Source organism: Struthio camelus, chromosome 2 (assembly GCF_040807025.1).
Source record: "Struthio camelus isolate bStrCam1 chromosome 2, bStrCam1.hap1, whole genome shotgun sequence".
NCBI classification, from domain to species: Eukaryota; Metazoa; Chordata; class Aves; order Struthioniformes; family Struthionidae; genus Struthio; species Struthio camelus.
This window is the reverse complement of record NC_090943.1, coordinates 168,441,591-168,468,994: the sequence shown is the minus strand read 5'-3', so window position 1 is coordinate 168,468,994 and position 27,404 is coordinate 168,441,591. Positions and strand designations below refer to the sequence as shown.

Here is a 27,404-nt window from a genome sequence, read left to right as displayed (position 1 = left end):
ATGTGTGGCTGTTTTGTTGTTGGAAGTATTTAAAAAAAAAAAAAAAAAAAAAGCATTAACCTCATCAAACATCACTAATTCTTCAAAAGCAATGTAAGAAAAGTTTGTGAAATGCCTGTGGGAAGGTAAAAGTCGGCAAAAGTAGGCAGGGAGGTTGTTTGGGGTTGGAGCCCTTCCCCCCTCCCTTCCCCCCCCCCCCTTTTTTCCCCCCCCCCAGTGTTTCAGTACAGCACATGGTAGAGGTGGTATTTTTCAAAATGTATGTGAAGGGTATAGGTATGAGAGCTATGAGAGTACTGATGTATTTCTGTTAGGCTGATTGTTTCTTGCTCAAAGAGAAATGGAGCAGAAAATGGAACTTGGGATATTTGTACCAAAAAAAAAAAAAAAAAAAAAGGCAAATGACTCTTCTGAGCCCTTGGGGAACATTTAGTGTTACCTATGAGATAGTTGATCTTATCAGTTGTAGTACCTCCTGATGAACCAGTGCGGACTTAAACTCTGAGCTGCCTTTGAAGACCTGGAAATTACGCAAGGAGAATAAAATGTTTCAAATATCCTTTTGAAGATGGCTTAAAAAAAGGCTGCAGAGTGTCTGGAAGTCAGCATTTGAGATGGTGCTATGTTGATTGAAATAGTGCGTTTTTGCTGAATGGTGAAACAGGAATTTGACCTTCATATCTTATTCAGTTTATATTTGAAAAATTTGATGACAGGTCACAAAGGATATAGATATATAAACACGCACGCTCACTCTCGGAAAGCGTGGTTTCCCTCCCCCAGTTAGCCAGGCAACAGTTGCAGTATTTAGAAGTTGGTATCTTTAGATACTGAAGATGATCTCTTACCTGTTTTAAATCTGCCTTTAATGAACAAAATCCTTTGGGCAACTGGATTTCATACACTGCTTTTATTGGCAGCGTTAGTGTAATGAAATAAGCTTTTGTGTGTTTGTAACAAATATAACAGCTCACTTAATTCTTCTGCTTCCTGAAGTGCTATTTAAAAGAAACTGGATAGTCGCAAATTCATGTCGTTTAGAAACCTGAGTGTATTAAGCAAAGAGCATGCAGTTTTCATCAGTTATTAGTCCGAAGAACTCTTTAGGATCCGTAACTCGTGACCGGGCTTGTATTTGTTCATAACAATCCATTAAAAACTGGAGCTATCTTAAAGTAATAGACAGTGATCACGTTAGAGCAGGCAAGCCCACAGAAGGCAATAATCTCCACAGGCTAGCCTAGCAAACAAAGCAAAGGCCTACAATAAAATATCCTTGTAAATGTTGTGTTAAAACGAGCTCAAGTACAGCATATCATAAATGTGTTGTAATATATTACAGTTAGAAAAAGTATGGTAGCATTCATAACGATCTCAGATTTTTACAAAATAAATGACATCACTACTGTGCGATTGAATCGTTGAGGAGAGAGGCAATGCCACCAGGTTTTTCGAACAGGTTGTAATGGATGGGGATAGCCGGGGTTATGCTGTTAACCGAAACATGTTTGACACTTGATGTAACGCTTCATCTCCTGCAATACAAGGGAAGGTTTCTTTCCCCTCTTCTCGTATTAAATGTAACTTAGCAAAAATATTGCTAAGAACGTATTTCTGGGTGGAATTCAGTTCATTCAGTCATTTCATTGAAAATAACAATTTGTGAACAAACTTCCGTTGTTCATTTGATGGAAGGATTTATCAGAAGAGGAAACGGGTTTTTCGCCAGGACAAGGGTTGCTTATTGCTGCTTCTCTCCGGCACCGCCGCTACTTCCCAAAATAAGTTTCCCCTGCCAAAGACTTCAGACTCCTAAAACTAAGCACTAGCATTTTTCTTTTAATTGGACTAAAATTCCCTGAACAAAGTACAGTCTCTTCCTTTACTGAGAAATTTCTAAGGAAAGAAAGTTTTTCCGTAGGTCTAAGTCTCCTCATTTTATGCAAGTACAAGAAGAAAATCAGTGTAGGACCTTCAATTTTGCAATTGGTAGGTACTGCTGTACTCATGGCAGCAGCAAATGTTTAGGTAGAAGCTGGCAGTGAAGAGCAATGGAAGGTGTCATATCAGCAGGAGAGGAGGCTAATGAACTTAAGTGTGACATTTTGAGACTAAAAGCTAAATTTTGACTTTAATTTGACACTTTAATTTAGTTCAGAACTAAGTCTGTCAGAGGAAATTGAATAGTCATAATTTCTCCTATGCATCCAGTGTTTGATATTTCATCTTATGTTGGCTGAATGTGCCATCAAGGATAGGGAAATTGCCTTTCAGAAACAGGTACTGATAAAATAATCTTCACCATGTCCAGAAAATGGATAAAGGCTTTTGGTTCTCAACCTTGTGGAAGATGCAGATCATCTTCACTGTCTCCTACTGTAAGGAGCATGACAGACTTTGTGGTGTGCTTTGACTAATGAATAAAGAATAGTAGTTCCTTCCTATTGTTATATGCTCCCTAGTTCCTGTAGGGAATTGGACTAAACCAAAAATATTTAAAACTGTCAGGAAAGCCAGTCGTCTTCATTAACATGGTTCTAGTTCTTGTAGAAGCTAGCCTAATTGCTTACTCTATTACTGTTGTTGGTCAGGGATCCCTATGCCTGTTGAATTTTCTCCTTTAATAGGTCTATAAAAAGATTATTGTAGCAAGGAACTCTTTCATCACAAATAGCGGCATGATGGGTAATGGTCTATAGTCACGTTGAATCTTTATTTCTAGGGAGGAGGATGGGAAAGACAACTAGATGTATTCCTGAAGCTTCTCAGCTGGCTTCTAAAGATAAGGAGCCGTAAGATTTAAGCCCTTCTCATAGGCTCTCTGCTAGTATGCTTGCAACTGCGGTGATCTATTGTCTTTGCTTTTATTAGGAGGTACTAGTAGAGATTGTATTCCTGAAATTGTTCTATATTCCGTTAAGAGAAGATTTTATCTATTCTGTGACATGACGATTGGCCAAGATAAAATAACGTAGAATTATAACTAAACTACTGCAGACTGCAGCAGTTTTTTCAGTTTGATAACGATGGCTGATTTGCCTACAACAATTTGCGTTGCCAGTCTGCTTAGTAAATTAATTATGGAACAGCAGCTTTTTGTCCATTCTGGTGTTTATGGTTGCAGCACTCTTGAGTCATGCTAGCATGATTAAAACCCTGGCATAAAGGGTCTCTGATTTATGATTTCCTGTAGATTGACCTGCCAAAACCGCAGCGCGCGTGTGCTGTAGCTTGTCCATCCCAAACCTTTACCCGAGGCTGCTGCAAAGCGCCCGGGTGGCAGTGGGCTCTGCGTCTTCAGCCAGCGCTGCAGCACAGTGTGCGAGTATGCCGCTTTTATCATACGGCTGGAAAGCACATCACTGATTTGCATGCTGCTCTGTTCCTGTTCTTCCCAGCAATAACGGGATGCTGGCAAACGGATGGGATGGACAGACAGCAGCGCTGACTGTCAGCTAAATCGGTATTTTATAAATGCATCATAGGTTTTAGTAGAAGGTAGGATTTTCTGTACGCTTTCCTAAATCTGTGCCTTCTAATGCTGAACTCCTGCTTCAGTGATAATGTGAGGATTTAATAATAAGGATTTTCTTACAGTAATGTAGGAGACTGTCATTGCGCCATTTCTCTTCTGCCCTTTAAGGGTTTGGGTCTTTATACTTTTGCTGCTAAGTACCTTCAACTATATGCTTATATATACATCTTAATGGATATGAGTCATAGTACTTGGACGGGAAAATGTCCGTTATCTGCTTTCTTTCAAATTCATTTGGGGAATCCAGTTGATTCTGTGCCATATTATTGAGCAAATGTCTTATTATTTTAGCATGCACTAATGTATTTTTTTACTAAAACGAGGTGTGTGATCTACATTGGCTGTTAACGTTGGACATGGTGCTTGAAGAATCAAATTTGCACATCTAAGCATAATTTCAAATCTCTTTTGTCAGTCTGAAGACACTGTGAGAATTAAAGTGACAGACTTGTTCTGTTGGGTCGTTCTTCTAATATTACTCTTACTTGTGGGAAGCCTGACTTTCCCCGCGCGTCTTGCTGCTTTCTCTGAGCTCCATAACGTGTTGCTGATAATATTCACATAGGCTATAACTTCATGCTGAATAAGAGTGTATTACAGTAAAAACGGCAGCGCTTGCCATGACTGTGGCTGCCTAATAGTTCCTATGAAAATCCGTGTTTCAGTTAATGTATTTTTAACTCAATAATTTTCCGACTGCTTGTTCAGGCTGAAGCTTGTCCACTCCTAGACTTGGGAATCTCTTTGCTCCAAAACTGTTCTAGAAGTTTTAAGGGAAAATATTCACGCTATTTCTCAGGCCACTATGTCCTGTAAAGGAGCAGTGACTGTTGGGGACAAGTTGATACTAAAGTTGTAGCTTCCTGAATTCAGAAGCAAGCACAGCGTGTTTATATTTCTGTCCGTTATTTTATCGGATAGTTAAAGCACCTGATGCAAAAAGGTAGTGTTTAATGCTGCAGGAAAAGTAGGATGTAAGGACTTACTTGGTTTGGCTAGAGTGCTGCAATAAATTAATGGCAGAGTTGGGACTAAAATGTATTGCAGCTTGCTGCTTGTGGGCAGCGGTGGGCCAGGCTGCATATAGATGATCAGTGCTGCTCTGTCTTCCTCTGAGGAATTATATATTAGGCCCTTTTCCTACCGAAGATAAAGTAGGGGGAGTATATATAGTGTGTATATAAATACAGTATATCTTTTTAGTGTATTTTACACCTGCAATTTTTGTGCTTTTTTTTTTTTAGTTCACAATTTTTGCATTTTACTTTGGTCTAGACCCCGAGATACGGTCTGACTACGTCGCTGTTGTTCTTCCGTTCTAGTTAACAGCTGCAACGTTCACTGAGTGTATCGGACACTAAGAGCAACTACTATACAAAAAAAACCCTTCTTTTATAGTTGTTACAAAATCTAATTCCTCCATGCCCTGGTTAGACGTGAAGCAGGAAATATGGTAAAAATCAACAATGGAAAAGTAGCAATGGATTTGAGAAAGCTTATACTGTAATGCAGGGTAACAAAGAAAATATTACTGTAGACATCAGCTAAGCCCTTTTTGCAGGGCTTTCATTGAACAGTTTAAGCTAAGCCCAGCAGGTTCCTTAAGAAGGAAAGAGGTAAAGCACAGTAGAGCACTTCTGTAAAGCCATAACTGGACACCCACACCATTTAAGTAATAAATGTCAACGCGTGCAATTATGCCTGTGAAGATCACAACCTGTACCTCTTTCTTTTCAAGCAGTACACATTTTTCCCTAACTTGTTGGTATCTGCCCCACAATAGTTAGAGGAAAATATTGGTGTGGATAGTTGCTCTTCTGAATCATTAATATTTTAGTGCTTTTGCTTTAAGTCTTCAATTGTTAAGAATGGATTGATGAGCAGCCCAGTGTGAGCTTCTTTAAAGTCTGATGTGTGTGTACTGAGCTTAGGGAAATGAATTTGAAGACTTGCCTGCATGGGAAGTTTACATTAATTCAAATATGTTTTTGTTTGTTTTAAACTAATGTTTATCCAGGATGGGAAAAACAATGGCAGACACTCATTTCGCTTTAATCTAGATTTATCTCCACTTTCTTTTAATATATTAACATCACACTTAAGCCAAAGTGAAGGAAACCTGGGGGGGATGGTCTGATCTTAATCTCAGAAACAAGTAAAAATCAGTCAAAAAGGGGGAAAATTCTCAAAAGGTGAACCTCAGTATGGTCCTGACACTACATCCCTGCATAACTTAGTAAAGTATGTGTTTGAAATGCATTACACAGTGAGGATCATACTTGGATACATATTTATGAATGCATCATTGTTTTGGCCCAAGGATGCTCTCCTCATGCTTGAGACGTCCAAAAAAATTTGACTTATGCGTATTTGCATTCAATATCTCAAAAGAAGCTGTACTAATTTGCTCGGTCATTACGTTTTGTGCATCTTCTGGCACGTGGAAAAGTGAAGCCAGCTGTGAAGCTTGCAGTTGTCTCTCTAATTTCCATTTTTCTTTGGTATATTGGGCAATTCAGAGAGCTTAGTATGAGCACGCTGTGTTTGGAGAGGGAAAAACAAGAGGGCTGACTTAGGTAGAAAGCCTAACCTTAGCATAAAATGTCTTTACCTACCGTTAGTGTGTATTCATGGACCCACAAAAGATGTTGAAATACTGTAATGACTTATTTTAGTGCTTCTTTTAAGGAGATGGCCACTGATGTGTGAAGCTGGTCAGTATTTTCCTGCTCAGTGATAGGAACGTAACAAGAAGTTGGAGACGCTTTAAGGAGGCCTGGACCTAGGGCAGGACAGTTATCATGAACTCAGTTGGGTTTCTGTCTCTGAAGTATACTTGACGCCTCAGCCTTGGAATAATCGTATAATCCAGGACTTTGTTCATTGCTTTCTGTAACTTATTACCGTAATATTCTTGGAGGGAATTTTTTTTTTCCTTTTTATTAGACTTTCCCTGCCCTTTGTATCCAATATGCACTCACTTTATTAATAATTACTCCAGTTCTGTTGGGAATGGAAATAAAACGTAATCTCATTCTTTTCCTCTAATGGAAAAAATATTTCACGGGGTAGACTGTAGAGGTGATGTAAGCCATTATCTTTCTGTTCCTCGCAAGGACAGCAAAGCTACTGTAATGCAGTGAACCTGATCGTAAAATGTGTCCTTTGCGACTGCGCGTGCGGTTTTGTTGCACGTTTGCAGAGCCGAGTCCTTTCAGGTGTGGAGCACTTCAGGTGCATGTACGTGTCCCGGTGCTTCTCAGTGTACCGTAGATGTATTTATGTACTGAAATCTGCCCTTCGGGAGAATGGCTGGGCACACTCATTGTTTTGCAAAGTTTAGGCCAGATCGAAGGGCAAGGGTGGATCCTAGGCACTTGAGGATGCTGGTTTTGGTAAATCATGGCATGTGTTTTCTTTGAAATTGATGGTACTGTGTGATTTACCACTGAATTTTTGCATGAAATATTTCTGGCTTTGATTCCTCCTTCTTTGCGTTGTTTCTGTTTTTTCCCTCACTCCTTTTAGGCCGCGGGGATGCTGTTTGTTCTGTCGCTGCGAACCGTTTTGCTTAGGGTGGAAGAGCAGGTTATATAAATGTGTTGTCTTGATTTATAAGCTCCTAGCTTTCTGTCAAAACAACGTGTGATTCTTAACAATATGCTTTGGGAATATTCCTATCTCTCTCTTTAAACTTAATTTTGCTGCATTAAAACAAACAAGCAAGCAAGGAATATAAATCTCTCCTAGAAGATGTCCTGGAAGCATTGACAAACCCTTTCCAAAAAATGCCCTGATTGCTATAAATACTACTGCAACTTCTTGTAATGCAAGATGAAGAGCAAGGAAGATCTGTAAATTAGAGATGGAATTAATGCAGCCACATATCCTCCCTCTCCTCCCCCCCCCTTTTTTTTTTTTTTTGAAATTAAACTGTGAGAGAACACATCCAGTTCTAAAAATACATCTTTTATCTGGAAGACGAGGAACAAAAGGCTTGGTGTTTTTACTGGATATTTATCCTTATTTACTGAAAAAGTTAATTTCAGATAATTTTTTTTATATCAAGCATTTTTCAGATGATGGTAAAACGGAAGAATGTAAAGCAGACAAACCAGCGAGATTTTGGGGGGGGGGGGGGGGGGGGAGTCTTTCTAAATCCTATCGTTTTGGATACTGTTGAAATAAGTTAATTGATATGTGTAAGGGAAGATGGATATGAGGAACGTTTTTTCTAAATATTACTTCACGTCATAAAGGTGAAGCAGAGACTGAAGCAATCTTGTTTTCCTGTTCATCTTGCTCTCTGAAGTCTTTGAGCTCCTGGTTTCGTTTGATTAATTAAAAAACTGAATGAATCTGTACTTGATTAGCTTGCAGATATTGAGCACAGACTGGGAGCGTGTTTGAGGCGAAAAAAGCTCTGCACAGTTCCAGCGCTGGGCCATAAAGCAGAAACTTAACTCCAAGTGGCAAAGTCTTCAAAGACTTTGAAAGAAATAGGACGGTCCGATCTCTAGCAAGAGCATGGCAGGGGATGGCTAAAATAAGAGAGTAAATGGGCGTAGACTCTGCTGCCATTTTTGCAGAGAAGAAACATGTGAACACCTATTCCTGAAGGATTTTTTTCCTGCTGTAACATCCTTTTCATGTGTATTTCATTTTTGCTACAAAGCATGGAAAAGATACAGCCTGTGCAGCTAAAGTTCTTGCTATAAATGGACTTTTTTCTGTTTAACTGCAATTATGAAATTCATTTTGCAGGAGACTAGAATGGGACAGGAAAGAACTGTCATCTCTAACCGGCATCCTAAATGAGCAATTACTGTTACCATGAATGAATCAGAATTTACCATTTATTCTGAAAAGCTTCTAAATACATAATCTTAAAGTGAAAGATTGTCGGTTGGGGGTGTGTTTTTACTGAAACAGTAAAGCACAAAGTCTAATCAAGTGTGATGCTCCGTATTCCTGTTTACGTTACTGTAACATCCTTCTTTGTTCAGAACAAATCTTACTCACCGTGAGTTTCCAAAACGTTACGCTCGGGTAGCTGGAACATTGACGTGACCTCTACCAAAAACAAGCACTGGAGCAGTTAAATATGGTGTGTCTCACAAGTTTACCTGGTCTGTGTGTCCTGGGTCTACGTGATACAGGTGGAACAAAAATGTTCAAGCCTGCCTGAAGCCTGACAAGCTCCACGTTTTGCTTCTCCATTGATCACCTCTCATCAGCGTTCGTCACTCCTCTGAGTAGCGTTGTCTTTGACAGAAGAACCTAGCTGCATTTTGAACTAATTTTTTACTATTTGCCTGTCCGTTATCTACTAAACTTGCTTCATCTGCTCAGTGAAATGTCCTGGAGCTGATTGAAAGCTAATGCAATACTGTTTGAGAGTCAGATGGAAACAAATGCCGAGCTTCTCTTTAAGCCATACCTTTATTAGGACGTTTATACAAAATACTTGAACGCAATTAGGGCTTAGATTTGCTTATGCTGTCATTGTCTGTGCCAGGCATATTTCAGCTACGTTTTTTTCCATTCCACTTCATCCTTATTGTTCTGTCATCATGTATTCAAATGGTCTCTGCCCTAGAAGTTGCTTTTAAAAGCTAATATGGTACTTGCACCACCCTTTTAAATTTGGATGCCTAGCTGAGGAGCTCTAGATAGTATCACAATACAGCTAACTATCAGGCCTTCTGTTAACTTCGGTGCAAATTGTAGGTGCTCATCACCTTTTAGCTTCAGCCTTAGATATAAGCTTTATTTGGTCTCTCCTGTTCCCAGAAGTTTCGTATTTTCTGCACCTGCCAAGTTCTTGGAGTTTTGTATAAAAAAGATAAAAATTAACTCTAGCATCAGAACTGCCTACTCTGGTAGTAAACACTCTCCTCCTAAGCAAAGGCAAATTATCATCTCTTTGAGGAAACTAGATTTTTAGATAATTTTTTTTCCCTCTCAGACCGTGCCTTCAAGGCCTTCAGCTCGTGCAGTATCTAATCTTAACCTAAAGTCAGGAGATGCATCATATCCAGAGATACAAAATTCCAGTGTACTTTTGGGTATATGCATACAATTTTCTCATGTATTTATAAGCTATATCCGTATGCTCAGCACTTCAAAGCATACTTTCCATACACTTCCTTCACATTTTATAATACCATCAAAGTCGCATGTTGCCAAACATAGCATCAGATTGTATTTTGCAAAGTTGCTTGCGCCTCAGAAGAACGCTGGATGCTGTAGCAGCCTCGTCGTCTGGTTTTCAGACGTTGCAAATTCGGAAGTTACTGGACTACAAGATAAATTGCTTCCATTACTCTGCTAACAGGAAATACAAGAACATGCCTAGATTAATGACAAGCAATTAATGTATTTGAGGTCTTACATGTACTCTATTATATACCATGCTTTTATATCTGTTATAGGAGTAAAACTTCTATTTCAGCAAAGCCATTATTGCTAAAAGCTTTATTATGAATAATTAGTCATAACGTTAAGACCTCCTATGCAGTTTTCTTTTTCCTTTGCTTACTCTGAAGGGTAGGTAATAGAGAAGTAGGTCTGTCGGTGGCCTCGAGAGCTATTCACCTTTGTTGTTCAGGAGGTGCCCACAGGAGCTTCTTGGGTAAGTCAGGCAGTGGAAGGAGAACGTTGTTTCAGCCAGGAAGCTGGACTCCGGTTTTGGACCCTGAACGCTGAAACACTGTGAAAGTTAGTCTGCCTTGATCGTGTCCCTTATTTTTTCTCAGCAGCTTCTCCTACTCTGTCTTCGTGCTCGCTCTTTTTTTTCTGACAATCATGGGATATTTTCCTGAGCCATTTCAGTGTGTTGGTGTTAAGATTCTTGGTCTCTTTTTCAAATGTGCCCCTGTAGTTGGTCACGTGTATCAAATCTAGGTACAAGTTAAGAATTGATAAATGTTTTTAGAGGGAAAGGAAGAAAATAACATTGAAGTTAAAAATTATGTTTTAATACTGATATTTTAACCAAATTGCTTTTGTCGCCTTTGGCCATTAAAAGAGAGTTGAGTTCCTCTTCCTTTCCTACCAGTGCCCTGCCCTCCTCTCTCCCTTCCCCTTGCCCAGGTATTGAAAAATCATTAAACGCCATTTAACAGTTTGCGACAGAGGCTCAGAGCTGACCGTTCTGGAGCACAAATAATTCACGTGGCTGTATTAGAAAAAGTAATTTCACCCAAGCACAACCCTTTCTAGCCCTTCTGTGAGTGCAAACAAGTGTCTTAGAGTTCAGAACCTCGGAGGAAGATGGCTTCTAACTCCCACAGATTTTTTTTTTTTCTCTCCTCGTCCTCCTCTCCAAGGTACAGGCCAACGAGAGCGGTGAGCCGACACAGCCGCCTGCTGCTGCCAAAACTGGGAAGCCTCCTTCCAGCTGCTGGCCGTGTGCTTCTGCTGTTTACTTTGTGCTGACTCCAAAGCTTTTTAGACCTCTCTTTGAGCCACTTCATCTCATTTAATTGCCAAAAAAAAAAAAAAAAAAAAAAAGTCTGGACAGATTTCTTCTGTCTTAACAAGTAAAAGCAGCTGAAGAAAGCTTGTGCGAAGCGCTAGGAGGCCACAGAAGGGAAGCAGGGGCTGCTTGGTCGGGAGCAGAGGGGATGAGGAAACCCTTGGCAAGGAGGAAGGGAGTAGTGAGCTCTCCAGCTTTGGCAGCAGCAAGGACAACTCGGGTTTATTAGGCTGCTTCAGCAGGCTGCAGGGCGACTTGAGCTTCCTTTGAAAAACTGACTCAAACTTCAATACAAGTATATTCTGTGGAAATAATCATGCGTCGATTCTGTTGTGTGCAGCCATCGTGCTTCTTGCAGGCTGCAAACCCAGACTTGAGGGCTCCTTTATTGGTATTTGAACATTAAAACCGTACCTGGGAACGTGAAGAGCATTTGCAAAAATATTTCACGCTATTGAAAAAAGCTCTTTGAAAGCTCTGTTATTTGGGCTGGCTATCCAAATGCTGGAATTGGGATTTTTTCATGGCAGACTGTCGGAGCTTGTGCAGAGGGCTGTATTCTGTTGCTGAACACCAGTAAATTCTGACACGCAAACCTTAGTACGCTAATAGTATGTGGGACTGACCTGCTGGAGAGCAGCTCTGCCGAGAAGGACCTGGGAGTGCTGGTGGACAACAAGTTAAACATGAGGCAGCAATGTGCCCTTGTGGCCAAGAAGGCCAATGGTCTCCTGGGGTGCATGAGGCAGAGTGTTGCCAGCAGGTGGAGGGAGGTGATCCTGCCCCTCTCCTCAGCCCTGGTGAGGCCATATCTGGAGTCCTGTGTGCAGTTCTGGGCTCCCCAGGACAAGAGAGACATGGCGCTCCTGGAGGGAGTCCAGCGGAGGGCTACGAAGATGATGAGGGGACTGGAGCACCTCTCCTCTGAAGAAAGGCTGTGGGAGCTGGGCCTGTTGAGCCTGGAGAAGAGAAGACTGAGGAGGGGATCTGATCAATGTGTACAAGTACCAGAAGGGAGGGTGTCAAGAGGAGGAGGCCAATCTCTTCTCCGTGGTGCCCAGCAACAGGACAAGAGGCAACGGACACAAACTGCAACACAGGAAGTTCCATCTGAACCTGAGGAGAAACTTCTTTGCTGTGAGGGTGACAGAGCCCTGGCACAGGTTGCCCGGAGAGGTAGTGGAGTCTCCTTCGCTGGAGATATTCCAAACCCGTCTGGATGTGATCCTGGGCAATATGCTCTAGAGGTCCCTGCTTGAGGAGGGGGCTTGGACGAGATGATCTCCAGAGGTCCCATCCAACCTCAACCATTCTGTGACGTGCTTGTGGTTTTCAAAGGTGAATTGTTTAGTGCTTTGAATTCCCCTTTGCATGAACTGATTTTATTGGCTGTGAACAAGTTAAAAATAGTTTAAAAGCATGATGAAAAATGCCTTTTACAAGGAGGTTGTGTTCTTTGCTTTCAGTAGAATAACTGTACTCTGAAATACCTTTTCTTTTTTTGTGTTTTTTTTCCCCTCAATCTAAATATTGTCCATTATGGGTTACGGTAATGATAGCCTGGAAGCTCTTGTATCCGGGCGTTTGGGAGCAGAAGAAATTTGATGGTAGCACAGCTGAAGCCATACCAACCAGTCTCTCGCTTTCCCAAGCTGCATCAAAACTAGAAAACATGTTTATTTACAGAAAGACTTTATTTTTGTTAACAGCTAGGTTAACATTTTTCCCCAAACCAGTAGCGTTGCTGTACACCTCTTACAGTAACGAGTGAGAAGAATATGACTTAATTGAATGCTGGTTATCAGAAATCAAGCTACCTCCTGTGTAAAGCCTTTTTATCTGAAACTAATAAGAGATTAGTTGAATCGAGTCTCAAGCAGCTCTCTTATTAGGGCTCAGTTTATCCAGCCTCCTCGTGGGGGATCAGGCTCCCCTGCTCCCCCTGCCCTCCCAACCTGAGGCAGCCCAACCTTTTCGGCCTCCCTTCCCGTAGTGCCTGCGGCATCTCTTGCTCAGTTCAGTTACCCTGCTCTGGGCTTTCAGGACAGTCCTCGAGATGTGGTGGAAGCACCATCGACTTTTACTCTGTTATGCCTTGAGGTTGCATATAGAATAAAATTAACCATAGTTTTCTGTTGGCAGGAAATTGTATGATACTAAAGATGCTGAAGGTGGGGGATGAGCGAGGGGTCAATCTACTAAGCCCTGGCAGACCTTTGTCTAACTTGCAGGTATCCTAAAGACCCAATTTCAGGCTAAAACTAATAATGTGATGAATCGAGTATCCTTCAGGTGGAATAGCTAGTAACGTTTTTCTCCCTTTAAGTCACTTTTTCTTAAAGCTGGCTACTATGCCAATGTGCATAGGGGCTTGAGGGACAGATTTCTCCAACCTGTGAAGCCCTACCGCATAGGGGAAAGAAAAAATAGTTTCTAGCGTAGAGGGTAGGTTGTCACAACTGAACAGTCTGCTTTTGTGCAAGAAAAAATATTTTCGTGCACATCACTTGGCTCTGGGTAGCTAGAGGACGTGCTCCTTGTTGAGGAAAAAAAATCTGCTCTCCTGTTTTACATCTAGCTAGTGTGAAGCACTCTTACAGTTTAAACACATTTAAGAGTACAGATTACAAGTATATACAAATTCTGTGCTTACTGAAGCTCTTGTGCAATTCTCTTCAATTACTGCACCCTTTAACGGTATCATGTTAAAGGCTTGCTCTTTCATGGCAAATATAAGCCAGCATTTTAAACAGTTCACTTTTAGCCCCCAACATAAGTATTTTGCATGTTCTAATAGGGGCTGAAGGAAGAGTAGATTGATAGGTCTATGTATAATATTGGCTTAGGGAAGCATCTTGTTTATGTCATGTCAGCTTAATTTATTATCACCTCCTGTTTCTGCTGGTAGTTAGATTGCCGTGTACAAATAGCATATTTCATCACTATGACATGGTGGCGAATTAATTTATGGTTTCCAGGGAAAAAAATTAAATAGAATAAAAATGCACTGGAAAGCAACAGTTTTATCATGATCAGAGTCTTTTTAGCACCTACGTATGTTCAAATGTATTATAAAAACGGTGCAGCAAATTGTTGTGAAGGTGGTGGAACCTGCTTGCTTGAATTCTTCAGGTTTGCCTCTGTGGTCTGGCACGTGCTAAGAAACGACAATTTTTCTCCAGTCGTCTCCATGTCCTTTATGCCACCCTCGCACGATGAGGGGACAGTGCACGCTGGGGACTCGGACGTATGCCGTGTTGACAGAGCTGTCGTTAGGTTTGTGCCCATTAGCTGGCTGATGAGCTCGCAAACACTGCATGAACACTGATTTTTTTTTTTTGGTACCAATTTTTACAAAACTTGCAGCAACTTAATTACCTGCTGTTTCTGGTGCTTGTTCCAAGTTGTCTGAAACTGGTTAACTGTCGGTAACTAATGACTTAACTGGATTTGGTCAGGTGGGTTGTGATGAGCTAGATGAAATAACACAAGCAGTTGCTTTAAGGGAAATAGGCTAAAATGCTTTGTGGCAAAGGCTGTGTTTTATTTACTGCACATGCAGTGTAAAGCATGGTGTAGTTTTGATCCAAGCTGTCCCCTACCGTTGGATGGAGGGGGGGGTTAAAAACGGTGCTTCACTTACCCTGATCGAGTGCTCTTGAGATGATCCCACGCAATAGAAAAGAGAAAACTAAATTGATTTTGTTGAAAATCAATTGGCTGGTAAGCAGTTGTCGTTGTCCTCTGTCATCATCATTGACTGCACACTGAGGAAATCCACGTTCTCAAATTATATCTTATTCAGTCAGCTAAGCGACGACTTTCCCTTAAACTCGTGCGTTCCTTATTTCTCGGGACAACACAAATATCGAACCCCGGAAGGTCTAGAATATTAAACATATGTTTCTTTTCTCTGAAAAGGTTTGATGGTCTCGTGTGTTAGGTTGAAGTAAGGGCCTGGGAGGCTAGAGTATGCCTTTGGTGAGGGCAGAGGATAACAGCTTGGATAGCATCTACCCTCAAGAGCTTTTCAGTGTTGATGATTCTACTCAAAGACTTAATGGAGCATTCACTGGAAAAGACCCCACCAGTCAGTATAAGGCTCCTAAGTATTAAAAAGAACAAAGCTGAAGAAATCCCCTCCCAGTAGTTGTGCAATGCACAGGCCAAAATTAAAGAACCCCCTAGTTTTGCGGGGAAAGCACGGGGCTAGAGAGGCTGTGCAAAAAACCATTTCCAGCCAAAGTGAGATCACTCTGTCAGCTGACGTCCAGCAATGAGAAGCGTCTCAGAGACTAGGGCAGAGATGCTAGGTAGAGTCAGTCCTATGCTGCCTTCATGACATGTGAAGAGGAACCACAGGTGATCCCAGTACTGGTAGACCACGCAAATCTTGCCCCACCACAGCGCAATATGGGAGTGTTGACAATGACTCCAGAAGTCTAGGGAGGGCCTTGATGCACTGTCTTGAGTGGCTCGCGTGTTTTAGATTGCTTCTTTAAGGCTGTTCCTAGTCCTTTATGAAAATCTTGTAATGAGCCGTACAGTGGCGTATATCCACCTGCTTCTTGCTCAGCCAGCAAACTTCTTCCCCGAGTGCCGATGTAATCGTTACCCTACGGGCTTGGCCTTGTACCTGTTTTAGGGTTGTGTCAGAATCTGAAGCCTGCAAGTCAAGAAAATGAAATAACCTGCCGATTTCTTATCGGGCATTATGCGATTGACTTAATTGTTAGATCAAATGCCAAATGTGAGAAGGGACAGCCTCTATTTTTTTGACTAATTTGGCTAATTCTATGGGTGTTTTTTTTTTTCCTTTCCCCTGTTGCTTAATGCAACAGATAAAAACTTAAGGGAAAAGAATGCTTTACCTGAAAACTGGTGTAGCTGGTGGTTGGGTTCCCAAACACAGCCTGAAGATCTTTGGCAGCTAAGGACTGTGATTTGTAAGGGAATTCAAGGGAAGGTCCTCTGCTCATTGCTCATCGTGATCACAAAGAGACAAGTGGTACGTGCCTAGTTCCCTTTGCGAATTACTGTTTTTTGTATGCAGATACACAGAGGCATCATCTCAAAAAGCTAGAATTAGAAAAAGAATGATTATGCTTGCCCTACATTAAAGTACTATGCAGTTACTTGAATAAGAATCAGTTTGTACTTCATTTCTGTCTATATAACAGAGGCTGTAATTATTGGCTTTGGAAAACACTTGAGCCAGAATAGGCTTAAGTACAACTTTTTACAGGTCATTGATTTTGTAATAAGCTATTGTTATGCAGCGCAACAACGTGATTGTTGTTATGCAGTGTTCCTCTAGTGCACTTAAATGCGCTTTTTATCTGATGGTTTTGGTTTGCATGAAAAATAAGTATGAACAGCACAAAGGCAGCTGAAACTGTATTAAAGTGAAGCAAAAATTGAAAGCCTGTGCAGTTGGATGATTTAAAATACAGGACTGGGGTGATGTTATCAAAGCATAATATAAAACTAGGAAAGGCAGGATTAAAGTCAGATGTTAACAAAACGTAAATATGTTAAGCTGTGATAATGCACAGCCAGAGTACTGTACTTCTTTCCTTAACTACTTCTAATTCAGGCATTTCTAGTTCTTAATCTTTGAGAAGCGCACCTGCATTATCAGCAATCCTAATATATTCTTTGCTTTTAGTGCTCTATAAAGATAGTAATCGCTCAGTGCTTCTATTTGCTGCTTTTAAAGCTGTTTAGAAGAAGATCTGATGGTATGTAGGGCCTCCATAGAGCTATGTTGAGCGTGTGGTGTTGAAAAATAAAAACACGGGCTCACTGTTTACCCTCTTGTTTTGTGAGGTTCGTAGGTAGGGCTGCTGCCAACCAGTGGTGCCACTTCAAAATAGATGGAATTTTATTTTAACTTTTTTTTGCTAAATACAGAATTTCCACTGCTTGTTTCTTTGTTGCCTATTTAAAAAAACACTACCATGACAGCTCTCTGCAACTTGCTAGAGAAATTCAAAAGATAAGCGGTAGAAGATGTAAGGGGAGATTAGTATTTACTTGGATGTTGGTGGTACCAAGTGACCTACGTGAAGGTTCAGAGCGCTCTTGAAAAACGAGGCAAGTACCTAGCTGGATTTGTTATACTAATTAAAGCATGTATAGACACTGATTTCCTGGTATTCCCAACACAACTGATGTTTCTTCATCATTAATTTTTTTTTGTGTGTTTAAAATAGAAATTGGTGCCAACTCCAAAGGGATTTGCTGAGTAGTACAGGGTATGCAACAACATTACTATAAAATTGGGCTAAACTAAGTGTTTGAGGTATGTCGGGACTTAATTCTGTGAGGTGCTTCTGTGTGAGAGAATCACAGAATGGTTGGAAGGGACCTCTGGAGATCATCTCGTCCAACATTCCTGCTCAAGCATGGTCCTCTAGAGCACGTTGCCCAGAACCACGTCCAGGCGAGTTTAGAATATCTCCAGCGAAGGAGACTCCACAACCTCTCTAGGCAGCTTGTGCCAGCGCTCAGTCAGAGAAAGGTGGGAACTGTTTTGAATATCGCTAAATTAAGAGATTGCAAGACATCTTCGTTAACTTGAGATACTACTGTACAGTACAAAATAGTTCAGCCACTTGTCAATGCTCCTTAAAACTTATTTTCTCTATCTTTTCATCCGAAGGTGCAGTGCTTCCCAATAGCAGGCTAATTTTGCAGTAGCACTTAAAAGTGATGTGCGAGTCCTTAAGATAACCCGGCCTCAGTAGCACCTCTGTGTGGAATGTGCCCCAGTTCAAATTGATGTAGAGGATACACAGATTTATAAATTGACTTTTTCTAAGCATGCTTGCCTTGAGTTTAACAGGCCAAAGATTTATACAATGGGTTTCCAATGTGACTTACAGAAACAGCTGAAATTACTGACCGTTTCTGAAAGCAAAAGTGACTATTAAAAAAGCCCCTGCGCTTTCTTCTCTCTTTCCCTGTGTTTATCCCCAATTTGAAATTTGCAAACCTTATGGGTTTCTCAAAATAAATGTTTCATCCTTATATCTGTCACAAGATGTTAGCAGCATCAGATGAATGTGAAAACAACCTCTGCCGCAGCTCCAGCCTGCTTGCTGCTTCTCTTTCCTGGGTCATGGACGTGTCTGCAGGTACCACTTTTACCACTTGGGTCATTCCAGCTTTCTGTTTTGTCTGGGCTTGTGGGAATGGGACTATTGGCGTAACCAGGCTTTTCATGGGTGCCGCTGTGCCGTGTGGTCATCAACATGTAGTTGAATGCGCTAGAAGAAATGTATTTTTGTAAGTGCCACTAAAAAGGATTTCAGGGAGTCATCCAGTTTGTGTCCAACTTCGGGACTGAATTTTGTGATTAAAAAAAAATGCATTTGAAGGAATGGCATACCAAAAGAGTCAGCAATGTGCAAAACCGCATGCAGACTGAATAAAATGCAAGATTTATAATGAAGAAAAAAGTTTAAAATTGTACCTACCGTATGTGCTTTCTGTGAGGTTGGGATAGATGAGTTAATATTTGCATGGAGAGCTGTGGTAGGATTTAATAGTAACCGTGAAAATGGATTGAGCTGTAAACTCAGGAGGTGTTTCCTGACCAATGTGAGACACCTTATGGATAACTCTAAGGAATTTAAAGTGTGGATGAAATTCTTAATTTACGTTCTGAATTGCCAGTTCGTGGAATAGCTGAGGTTGGAAGGGACCTGTAGAGATTGTCTAGATCGTCAGCTTATCTAGAGTTGACCACGTGAGAAGTAGGGTCAACTAGAGCAGGTCGCTGAGGACCATGTGCAGTCAGCTTTTGAATACCTCCAAAACTGGGAGACTCCACAACGTGTCTGGGCAAGCTGTTCCATGGTTTGACCCACCTTCACAGTAAAAATGTTTTCTCTTATGTTTAAATGGAGTTTCCTGTGTTCCAGTTTGTGCCCGTTACCTCTTGTCCTTTCACTAGGCACCCCGGAGGAGAGTCTGGTACTCTCTTCTTTATACTCTCCCATCAGTTATTTATGCACATGGGTAAGATTCCGCTGCCTCTGTGTCCTCTTCCCCCCAGGCCTTCTCTTCTCCAGGCTCTCCAGAGTCCCAGCTCTCTCAGCCTCTCCTCATACATCAAATTTTCCATTCCCTTAATTGTCTTTGTGACTCTGTCCTGAACTCACTTCAGTATGTCCATGTCTCATGTATGTATCTCCAGCACTGGAAAGAGCCCTCCAAGTGTGACCTCACCAGTGTTGAGGCAAGGGGAAGGATCACCTCCCTTGACCTGCTGGCAGCGCTGTGCCTAGTGCAGCCCGGGATGCTGTTGGCCATCTTTGCCTCAAGGGCATATTGCTGTCTCATGTCCAGGTTGTTGCCTCCCAGCCAGAACTCTCAGGTCCTTCTCTGCAAAACTGCTTTCCAGCTGATTGGCCCTCAGGATGTACTGGTGCCTAGTGTTATTCCTCTCCAAGTGCAGGACTTGGCATTTCCCTTTGACCTTCGTGAGGTTCCTGTCTGCCCATTTCTGCAGTCTGTCGAGATCCCTCTGGTGTATCAGCCCTTCCTCTCAGTTTTGTATCGTCTGCAAACTTGCTGAGGGGACCATCTGTCCTGTCATCCAAGTCATTGCTGAAGAGGTTGAAGAGTATCAACCCCTGGATTACGTCAGTAGTGACTGGCCTCCAGCTGGACTTTCTGCCGCTGATCACAACCCTTTGAGCTTGGAGGTTAAGCCACTTTCCAGTCCCCCTCACTGTCCTTTCATCTAGCTCATACTTCATCAGTTTGTCAAGGAGGCGTCATGGGAGAGAGAGACACGAGAGACAATGTCGAAAGCTTTGTTACAGCGAAGATAAACAACATACGCTGCCCTCCCTTCATCTGCCAAGCTAATCATTTTGTCATAGAGGGCTATCAGGTGAGATTTCCCTTTTGTGAATCCGTGCTGACTATTCCCAGTCACCTTCTTGTCCTTCATATGTTTGGGAGTAGGTCGTCCTCCTTGAAGACAGGGTGACACTTGCTTTCGTCCAGTCCTTGGGAACCTTCCCCCAATTGCCATTACCTTTTGAAGATAATTGAGAGTGGCTTGGCAAGGACGTGAGCTGGCCATCGTGGGTGCCTCCTGTCAGGTCCTATGGACTTGGATGTATCCAGTCTGTTTAAATGTTCCCTGACCTGATCCTCCTCTAGTGAGGGTAGGTCTTCCTTACTGCAGACTTTCCCACTGGTCTCATGGTCCTGGGATTTCTGAAGGCAAATCTTACCAGTAAAGGCCGAGGCGAAGAAGGCATTGAGTATCTCAGCCTTTTACGGGTCCCTTGCCCCATTTGGCAGCAGGCCCACGTTTTCCCTGTCTTCCTTGTGCAGCTGTACTAGTAGAAGCCTTTCTCGTTTGCTCTTAATATCCCTCACCAGATTCAACTCTGGAGAATTTGGCTTCCCTGACTCTGTCCCTGCATGCTTGGCCAGTGTCTCTCTGTTTCTCCCATGCGACCTGGTCGTGTCTTCCACCTCTGGTATTTTTCCCTCGTTTTTCCTGAATTTAGTCAGGAGCTCCTTTCTCAGCCAGGCAGGCCTCCCGCCACCTTTACTTAACTTCCTGAACATTGGGATGGACCAGCCTTGAGCTTGGAGGAAACGACTGAAAATAAATGAAGTCACCTAATATGGTTTCTTCCCAGTACTCTGTGAGAAAATAGTTCAGTGATATCCTTCCTGGGTTGCATCAGGAAGAGCATTGCCAGCAGGTCGAGGGCGGTGATCCTGCCCCTCTACTCAGCCCTGGTGAGGCCATGTCTGTGGGCTTCCCCGATGCAAGAGAGACATGGAGCTCCTGGAGCGAGTCCAGCAAAGGGCTGTGAGGATGAAGGGCCTGGAGCATTCCTCCTATGAGGAAAGGCTGCGAGAGCTGGGCCTGTTGAGCCTGGAGAAGAGAAGGCTCAGCGGGGATCTGATCAGTGTGTACAAGTATCTGAAGTGAGGATATCAAGAGGATGGGGCCAGGCTCTTCTCCGTGGTGCCCAGTGGATAGGATGCGAGGCAGCGGGCAGAAGCTGGAACGCAGGAAGTTCTGTCTGAACCTGAGGAGAAACTTCTTTCCTGTGAAGGTGACAGAACACTGGGCCAGGTTGCCCAGAGAGATTGTGGAGTCTCCTTCCACGGAGATGCTCAAAGCCATCTGGACAGGGTCTTGGGCAACGTGCTGTAGGTCACCCTGCTGGAGGGTGGGATGTGGGACTAGCTGATCTCCAGAGGTCCCTTCCAACCTTGGCCATTCTGTGACGTGAGATAGCTTGTGAATGTCTTGTTTGGTAAAGCAGCGTTGTTTACTGAGGCTGCAAGTAACTCTTTTAATAACTGAACATTTTTTTTAAGAATATTAAAGTACTTCAGAGTTTAAGTCACAGAAGGTTTCTACACTCGGACCAGAGAAAGAAATGAAGTCGGAATTTTGATTGTATTTGTGCAAGTGGGAGTTATTAGATTCTTACGGGGAGGAATTAATTTCACGGTTTCGAAGTGAGGTGGAGCAGGTTACTCTGTGGAAATGTGACCTAGCGGGGACTTTATCTCATAGATGTACGTGCCTTCAGGCCTGAGATGGGAAGTGGAATATGGAGATTTAGCAGCATTATGAAACTTCGTGATGTCTACGAAGGGCAACGTGGAGTTGCTGTGTGAGTAATCGCAGCTTGGTTCGGTGTTGCACAAGTGTGTTGACACCTTGTTGTTGGCCATCTGTCATCACTAGTATGAGGAATATATTTTTTTGTTTTCAATTTATTGTCAGTTTGCTAATCCTGAAGCCATTATTATTGGCACCGGAAAGATTTCCTTTATGGGATTAGGATAACTTCATTATGAGTTTATTAATCACTTTTTAAATTAATTGATTTGAACATGTTTTTGTGTGTGTGTGTGTGTGGTTTTTTTTTTTTTGACTGTCTCATTACTGGAAGCAATTTAGTTTCAAAGTACGGAGAGCTGGTAGTGAAATGTGAGACTGAACTTTGATTGTTTGTACAAAGTGAAGAGTCATAATATTGACTTTGTTCCTGACCTGTCTGCAGAACATGGGGGATACACAGTGTTTGTAAGAAGAAATACATCAGATAACCAGTTTTATAATACTTTCCTAGTGTAACTGGTGCCTGAATAAAGAAAATGGCAATGAATCAACAACAAAATGTATCTTAAAAAAGAAGAAAAAGGAGCAGGAAGAACCGGGAGGAGTGTTTTCTTGTATTGTAACTGATTTGAGAAGCTAAATACAGTGTTGCTATTCAGAACAGACAAACCTTAAAATACCTTTTAACCTGATAAATTGTCTGAAAAATGAACGCATCAGTAGTTTGGCAGCAAGTGCAATGTCTTAGCAGAGCCGCTCACTATCAGTGGGCCGGGAGCTCTGCAGTTCCCCTCCTCCACACATGCTCCTCTCCCCCAACCTGTAGCAACTCTTTACAGTATTGAGAAATATGAATGTATTTTATGAAGCTTGAGAATTTGGGAACAGTAGGCTTTACTCTTGACAGCTCAAAGGGATAGTTGACACACAGCTTCACATACAAACAAGTTGGGCTAGGCTTGCTTTTAGACCAGCAGTCTTAACATTCCCCTGTTTTTTAAGCAGCACAATTTCCAATAAAATACTGCAGAATTAGGTCTCCATGCAGAATTAAGTCTCCATATGCAGGCAGCAGCTTGTTTCTGCTTCATAATAGCATATATTTGTCTGTTTTAATACCAAGAGGTCTAAATCTGTTTTATTAAACTGAGATCTATAATGGCAGTATTACAAACCAGTCTGGTTTGAATTTAGAAGAGCCCAAGTAAGCGTCTTCAGTCTTACAGTCTTAGCTTTTTTTTGTAACTTAAAATAACCAAGCCGATCTCATAAAATAGTTGTTTAACTATCCTTGCTTCAATACCAGCTATGCCTTACAAAGTTTTGGCCTAGGGCAGTTTTACAGTCACATTATAAACTCAAAACCAGGGGCTGGTTTAATGGAAATGTTAACAGGTTCGTAACCAGAAATATGGCCTGCGCTCCTGTAATTTTAGAGCCATCAAATTTATTGCTATTTTGGTACCTCATAAAGTAAGCATTGGGATTTTTAAAAGAAGTTGTAAAGAATCCAGAGTTGATCGAATCTTGAAGAAAAGCTGCTTTTGTACTGTTGAACTGGATAATATTTTAAACAGCTCTATGCTGTGAAATCTTTGGTGCTTAATTGTTTTCCAAGCTGAAAACTGACAATACCGTCTACCTATTCTTGTCGGTCTGATGTTTAATTCCAGGTTTTTCTCTCGATGTGGTGAATATGAGGCTCTTCTATGCAAAAATTATCTCTGTATTAGTATTTTGCATGTCTGTTGGAATTAACGCTAGTTAAGAGGACTCCCGTATCTAGCAACTGCTGTCTTTCATCACTTTTCTATATGCTCTTCCCAAGGGGCCTGTGTCATCCATAATAAATCTGTGGTCGGGCATCTTTTTCAGTGCTCCTTTCTATGCTCCCATGTTGCTTTTCTCCCTACTTTGTTTCTGCCAAATAATACCTGATGAACATGTAAATTATGTTGATGCCATACTGTGAATTAGTATTAAAACACGGTCGGTCTTTTAGTCCTCCTTTACTACAAAATTCTTTGTGTTGCCTTGGTCCGCGGCAACATTTTCTACCGGTTGCATATGTTTCCGCTTTTAACGCTGACTTTGAGGTAGGGTTGGTTGTTTGGAAGGAGGCAGAACTTTATGGGGAAGGATTTAAAATGGCCTAAGTTTGAGAGGAAAATTCCCGTTTAATTGCTACTAGTTGCCATATTGGGTGCAGACAGGACCTGATCTGAGGGAATTTTCTTGAGGAAGCTCGCTGTCCTCTAGTCGTTTAGTTTCACAATGGTTATTTTAACATGATGGAAGAGGAGCCTTGCAGGAAAAGGAAAGTGCATGTAGGGTCTTGTTGCATTGGTATTAGTCTGCCACGGGGAAGATGCACATACCTGCTTCAACTTTCAAGCCAAGGGTTATAGGAAAACAGTTTGCACACCTCTTTGGTGAGGACAGCTCCAGACTAACTTTGTTAGAGGTTCCCCTGTGTGTTCTGATCTCTCTCTGATGGCGTAGTGTGGATAGGAAAAAATGTTTTAAGGTGGGTATAAGATTGGCTTAATACTTTTTTATTGGTTGTGAGAAAGGAGAGCAATAAAACAAGGTGGAAAAGCTGCAATAATTTCCTGAATTTTCCACCGCAAAGGCAGCTGAGGGTTATGAACAAGCCAGCAGGCGGGTCCCTCGAGGGTCGGGCCCTGGGAGAAGCGTCGCATCGGCTTGTTCTTACGCTCTGTCCTCAGGGGAGATTATTAGAGGCTTTTGGTCTGACCCGGTGCTGCCAATCCGAAATTCGTACAGTTCTCTTGGATGGGTGGGGTTCGACCATTTATTCAAGAGGTAAGGATGTACTGCCCATGAGGTCTCTCTTTTCCCTGTTTATCCTTTTCCTGTGGGTATGAATTATATAGGCACTTAACATTGTGTTACACCTGAAGTCTTGTTTCATCCTCCAGCAAGGTGTTACCTACCTTTGCAGCCATGATATTAGTAATGTTGAATTCCTGCTGTCTAGGCCCTGCATAGGGTTTGACAGCGCTCGTAACCTCGTGTAACGGCTAGCTGCTGCTGGAAGGGAAAGGGTGTCTCTCCTGCCCCACCAGCTTCGGCTTCTCCGGCTCTGGGCTTATTTGACCTCCATGGTGAGATAACTCAGGGAGCTGGAAACCTTAGTGCACTTGTCCGAGACCCATCGGCTGGGAACAGAGAGCCTGGCAGTTCTTTGCTCCTCTGAGTTAGGGGACTGGAATGATTCTTGAGACTGAGCCGGGGAGGGACAACGTCTTGTTTTCTCTCTCGTAGTACGTTGATTTCTCAAACACCATCTGCTCACGGTTGACTAGTTTGCAGCCGTAGCCAAGAGGCAGCAATTTTTTTTTTTTTTCTTTGAGATGCAGACTCCTAAAGTGATCTGAGCCTTTTACCACCAGACTTGGAAATCACTTGGAAACCAGGCTAGTAAATAATAAAACTAGCCGCTTAGTGCATGAGAAGTAGGGACGTGGATGTCCCTAGTGGTTCCTCCTTGGCTTCTGATGGGAGAATGAATTTCTGCGTGGCTTTAAATTGATTGAGTCACACTGATTTTCAAAACAGCCCAAAATGAGTGATCTCAGAGTGCCCTAGCGTTGACGGGTACTGTCTTTTCATGCAGAGCCTTCAATTCAGTGCTTGTTCTGTCAGGGTTTCCATATGCTGATCTCTGGTGGGGCATCGCAAGGCTGACCAAGAGCTCTCCTGGGATGCAAACTCCTGTTAAAAGTGGAAGGCGCTAACTATTGCAGTCAAAGTGAATCTTGAACAGGGGTGGATGGCTTGTTAAACTGAAGGGCTCTGAAATGTTCGCTTTCAAGGGCTTTGGGGAGGGGCTGGGTGTTAAGACCTTAAGAAAATAAAGGAAGAAGTCTTGCCAGAAGAAGCCGGAGAAGCAACTTTTGTGGCTATCATATGGTTTGAATGGGGATAACTTGCTTAAAGAGACACTGGCAGTTTCTCTGATAGTAATGCTGTTAGATTTTTATGCGTATGTAGATGTGTAGCTATTTTAGCAGGCAGCTCCAAAAGAGCAATCAGCTGTCACTGAAAACATGAATCTTTAGGATTGCCAATAAATACTTCGTATGAATCAGTGTCAGATTTAGGTATAACTAAAGCTAATTTATTTTTTCTTTCCCTTTCCTAGAATATGACAGATACCTAGCATCTAGCAAAACCATGGCAGCGGCTTACCTCGATCCAAACTTGAATCATACGCCAAGTTCAAGTGCAAAGACGCACCTCAGTACTGGGATGGAGCGTTCCCCAGGGACCATGGAGCGAGTCTTAAAGGTCTTTCACTACTTTGAAAATAGCAGTGAACCGACAACGTGGGCCAGCATTATCCGCCATGGAGATGCTACTGATGTCCGAGTAAGTCTGTTTTTAGCATTTTCAGGCCATCTTTAGGTTAAATGTTAACTACACACTCCAAAAGTATGATGTAAAAGTCTGGGAACAAAGAAACATAGAAGTTTAAGTTTATTTTAAGAGAATCTTTATCTATCATATATTGTGAATAATTTCAGAAAAAGTGATACTTTCTTTATGAAAAATCAGGTGTAGGTATTATGTATTACCTTAAAGTAATTTCAGAACTCTTCTCATTTTTGCAGAATCGAGACCTTATGTTCAGGAAACTGGGTATCAGTCTAGGTTGCACCACTGATTTATGTCCGTTGACTTTTACCACTTTGTATTGCCCAAAAGCCCACGTGGCACTTCATCATGTACGCGCGTGTGTGTATGTAAGCTCGGAGAAGTGATCTGTTAAACTACTCTTTTCATGTGCATAACCCCAAACTCAGTGTTTTTAAATAAATAAATAAATAAATACATGAGCCTTGTGCCCCGCACCAGTGTGGGGAAATAGCCTTGAAGTTGTTACTGCAGTCCCCTTTCCCACCTGCTCCTTTTGTTTGTACCATGTGGTCCTTCTGTTAATCTACACAAAAAACGGGTGAGTTTGTTTTAAGAACAACTTTAAGGTCTCGGTAGTCTTAGAGGTATGTGGAAATGTGTGTGTGCCTGAAAATACAGTATTTCTTCTGTAAAGGGAAGTTAAGCAGCTCTGTGTGGAAGGGGTAGGGCAGAAATCTAATGCTTAACCATTTACTACGCTTACTCTTTTAATTTTTTGAGATTTCTCGGTAGCTAGATAAGCCGAAACAAAGTAGAAAGGGGCTCACTTCAACATGTCAAATGTTTTTAAAACTTTCTGATTTGCTTGTTTTCGATTATCCCCCCAAGAGCAGAACCTTGAGTGATGGCAGGTTTTGGGGGGGTGGGAGGGGGTTGTTTTTTACCTGAAAGGTTTCTCCCTGCAGAAGTAGATTCCCATCTGCTTATTCCTTTCAATACTAGTAGGCTCTGTGCAGTGCCTCAAATTGCATTTTAAGGACGTAATTCTGCTCTGCTGAAAGGAGAGAGTAATCAGAGTTCAGGAGATCTGTTGTCTCTCCCTGCCCACTATTGGTTTTCCTTTATGCAAGAGAAAACTAATGGAAAAGCCTAAGGGGTCTTGAATGCTTTCTCTTCCTTTCCTGCGGTTTATTTTCTAGCATCGCTGTGTTTGAAAAGAATTAACAGCGTTCCTAAGTGGAGTAAATCTTGTGACAGTGATCGTAGACCTGTGAAATTCAAGGATTTTCTTTGGGAACGATCAGAAAATCTACTTCTTGCCAATTTAGTAAGCTCACATCTGTGTTTAGGGATATCGTGGTGAGTGGAGAAATTGTACCTCTGACAAC

General features: G+C 42.0%; 1 protein-coding gene across 25 annotated transcripts in view; it reads left to right on the top strand.

The window, feature by feature from the left end:
• PTK2 (protein tyrosine kinase 2) overlaps positions 1–27,404 on the top strand; it is a 212,586-nt gene that overhangs the window by 70,220 nt on the left and 114,962 nt on the right. For all 25 annotated transcript variants that reach the window (XR_011139351.1, XM_068933423.1, XM_068933418.1 and 22 more), the window contains one exon: positions 25,802–26,028. Coding sequence is in view for 24 of the 25 variants with exons in the window: in XM_068933408.1 (XP_068789509.1) it covers positions 25,802–26,028 (227 nt within the window). In the remaining variant the exon portion in view is untranslated. The remainder of the gene's footprint in view (positions 1–25,801; positions 26,029–27,404) is intronic.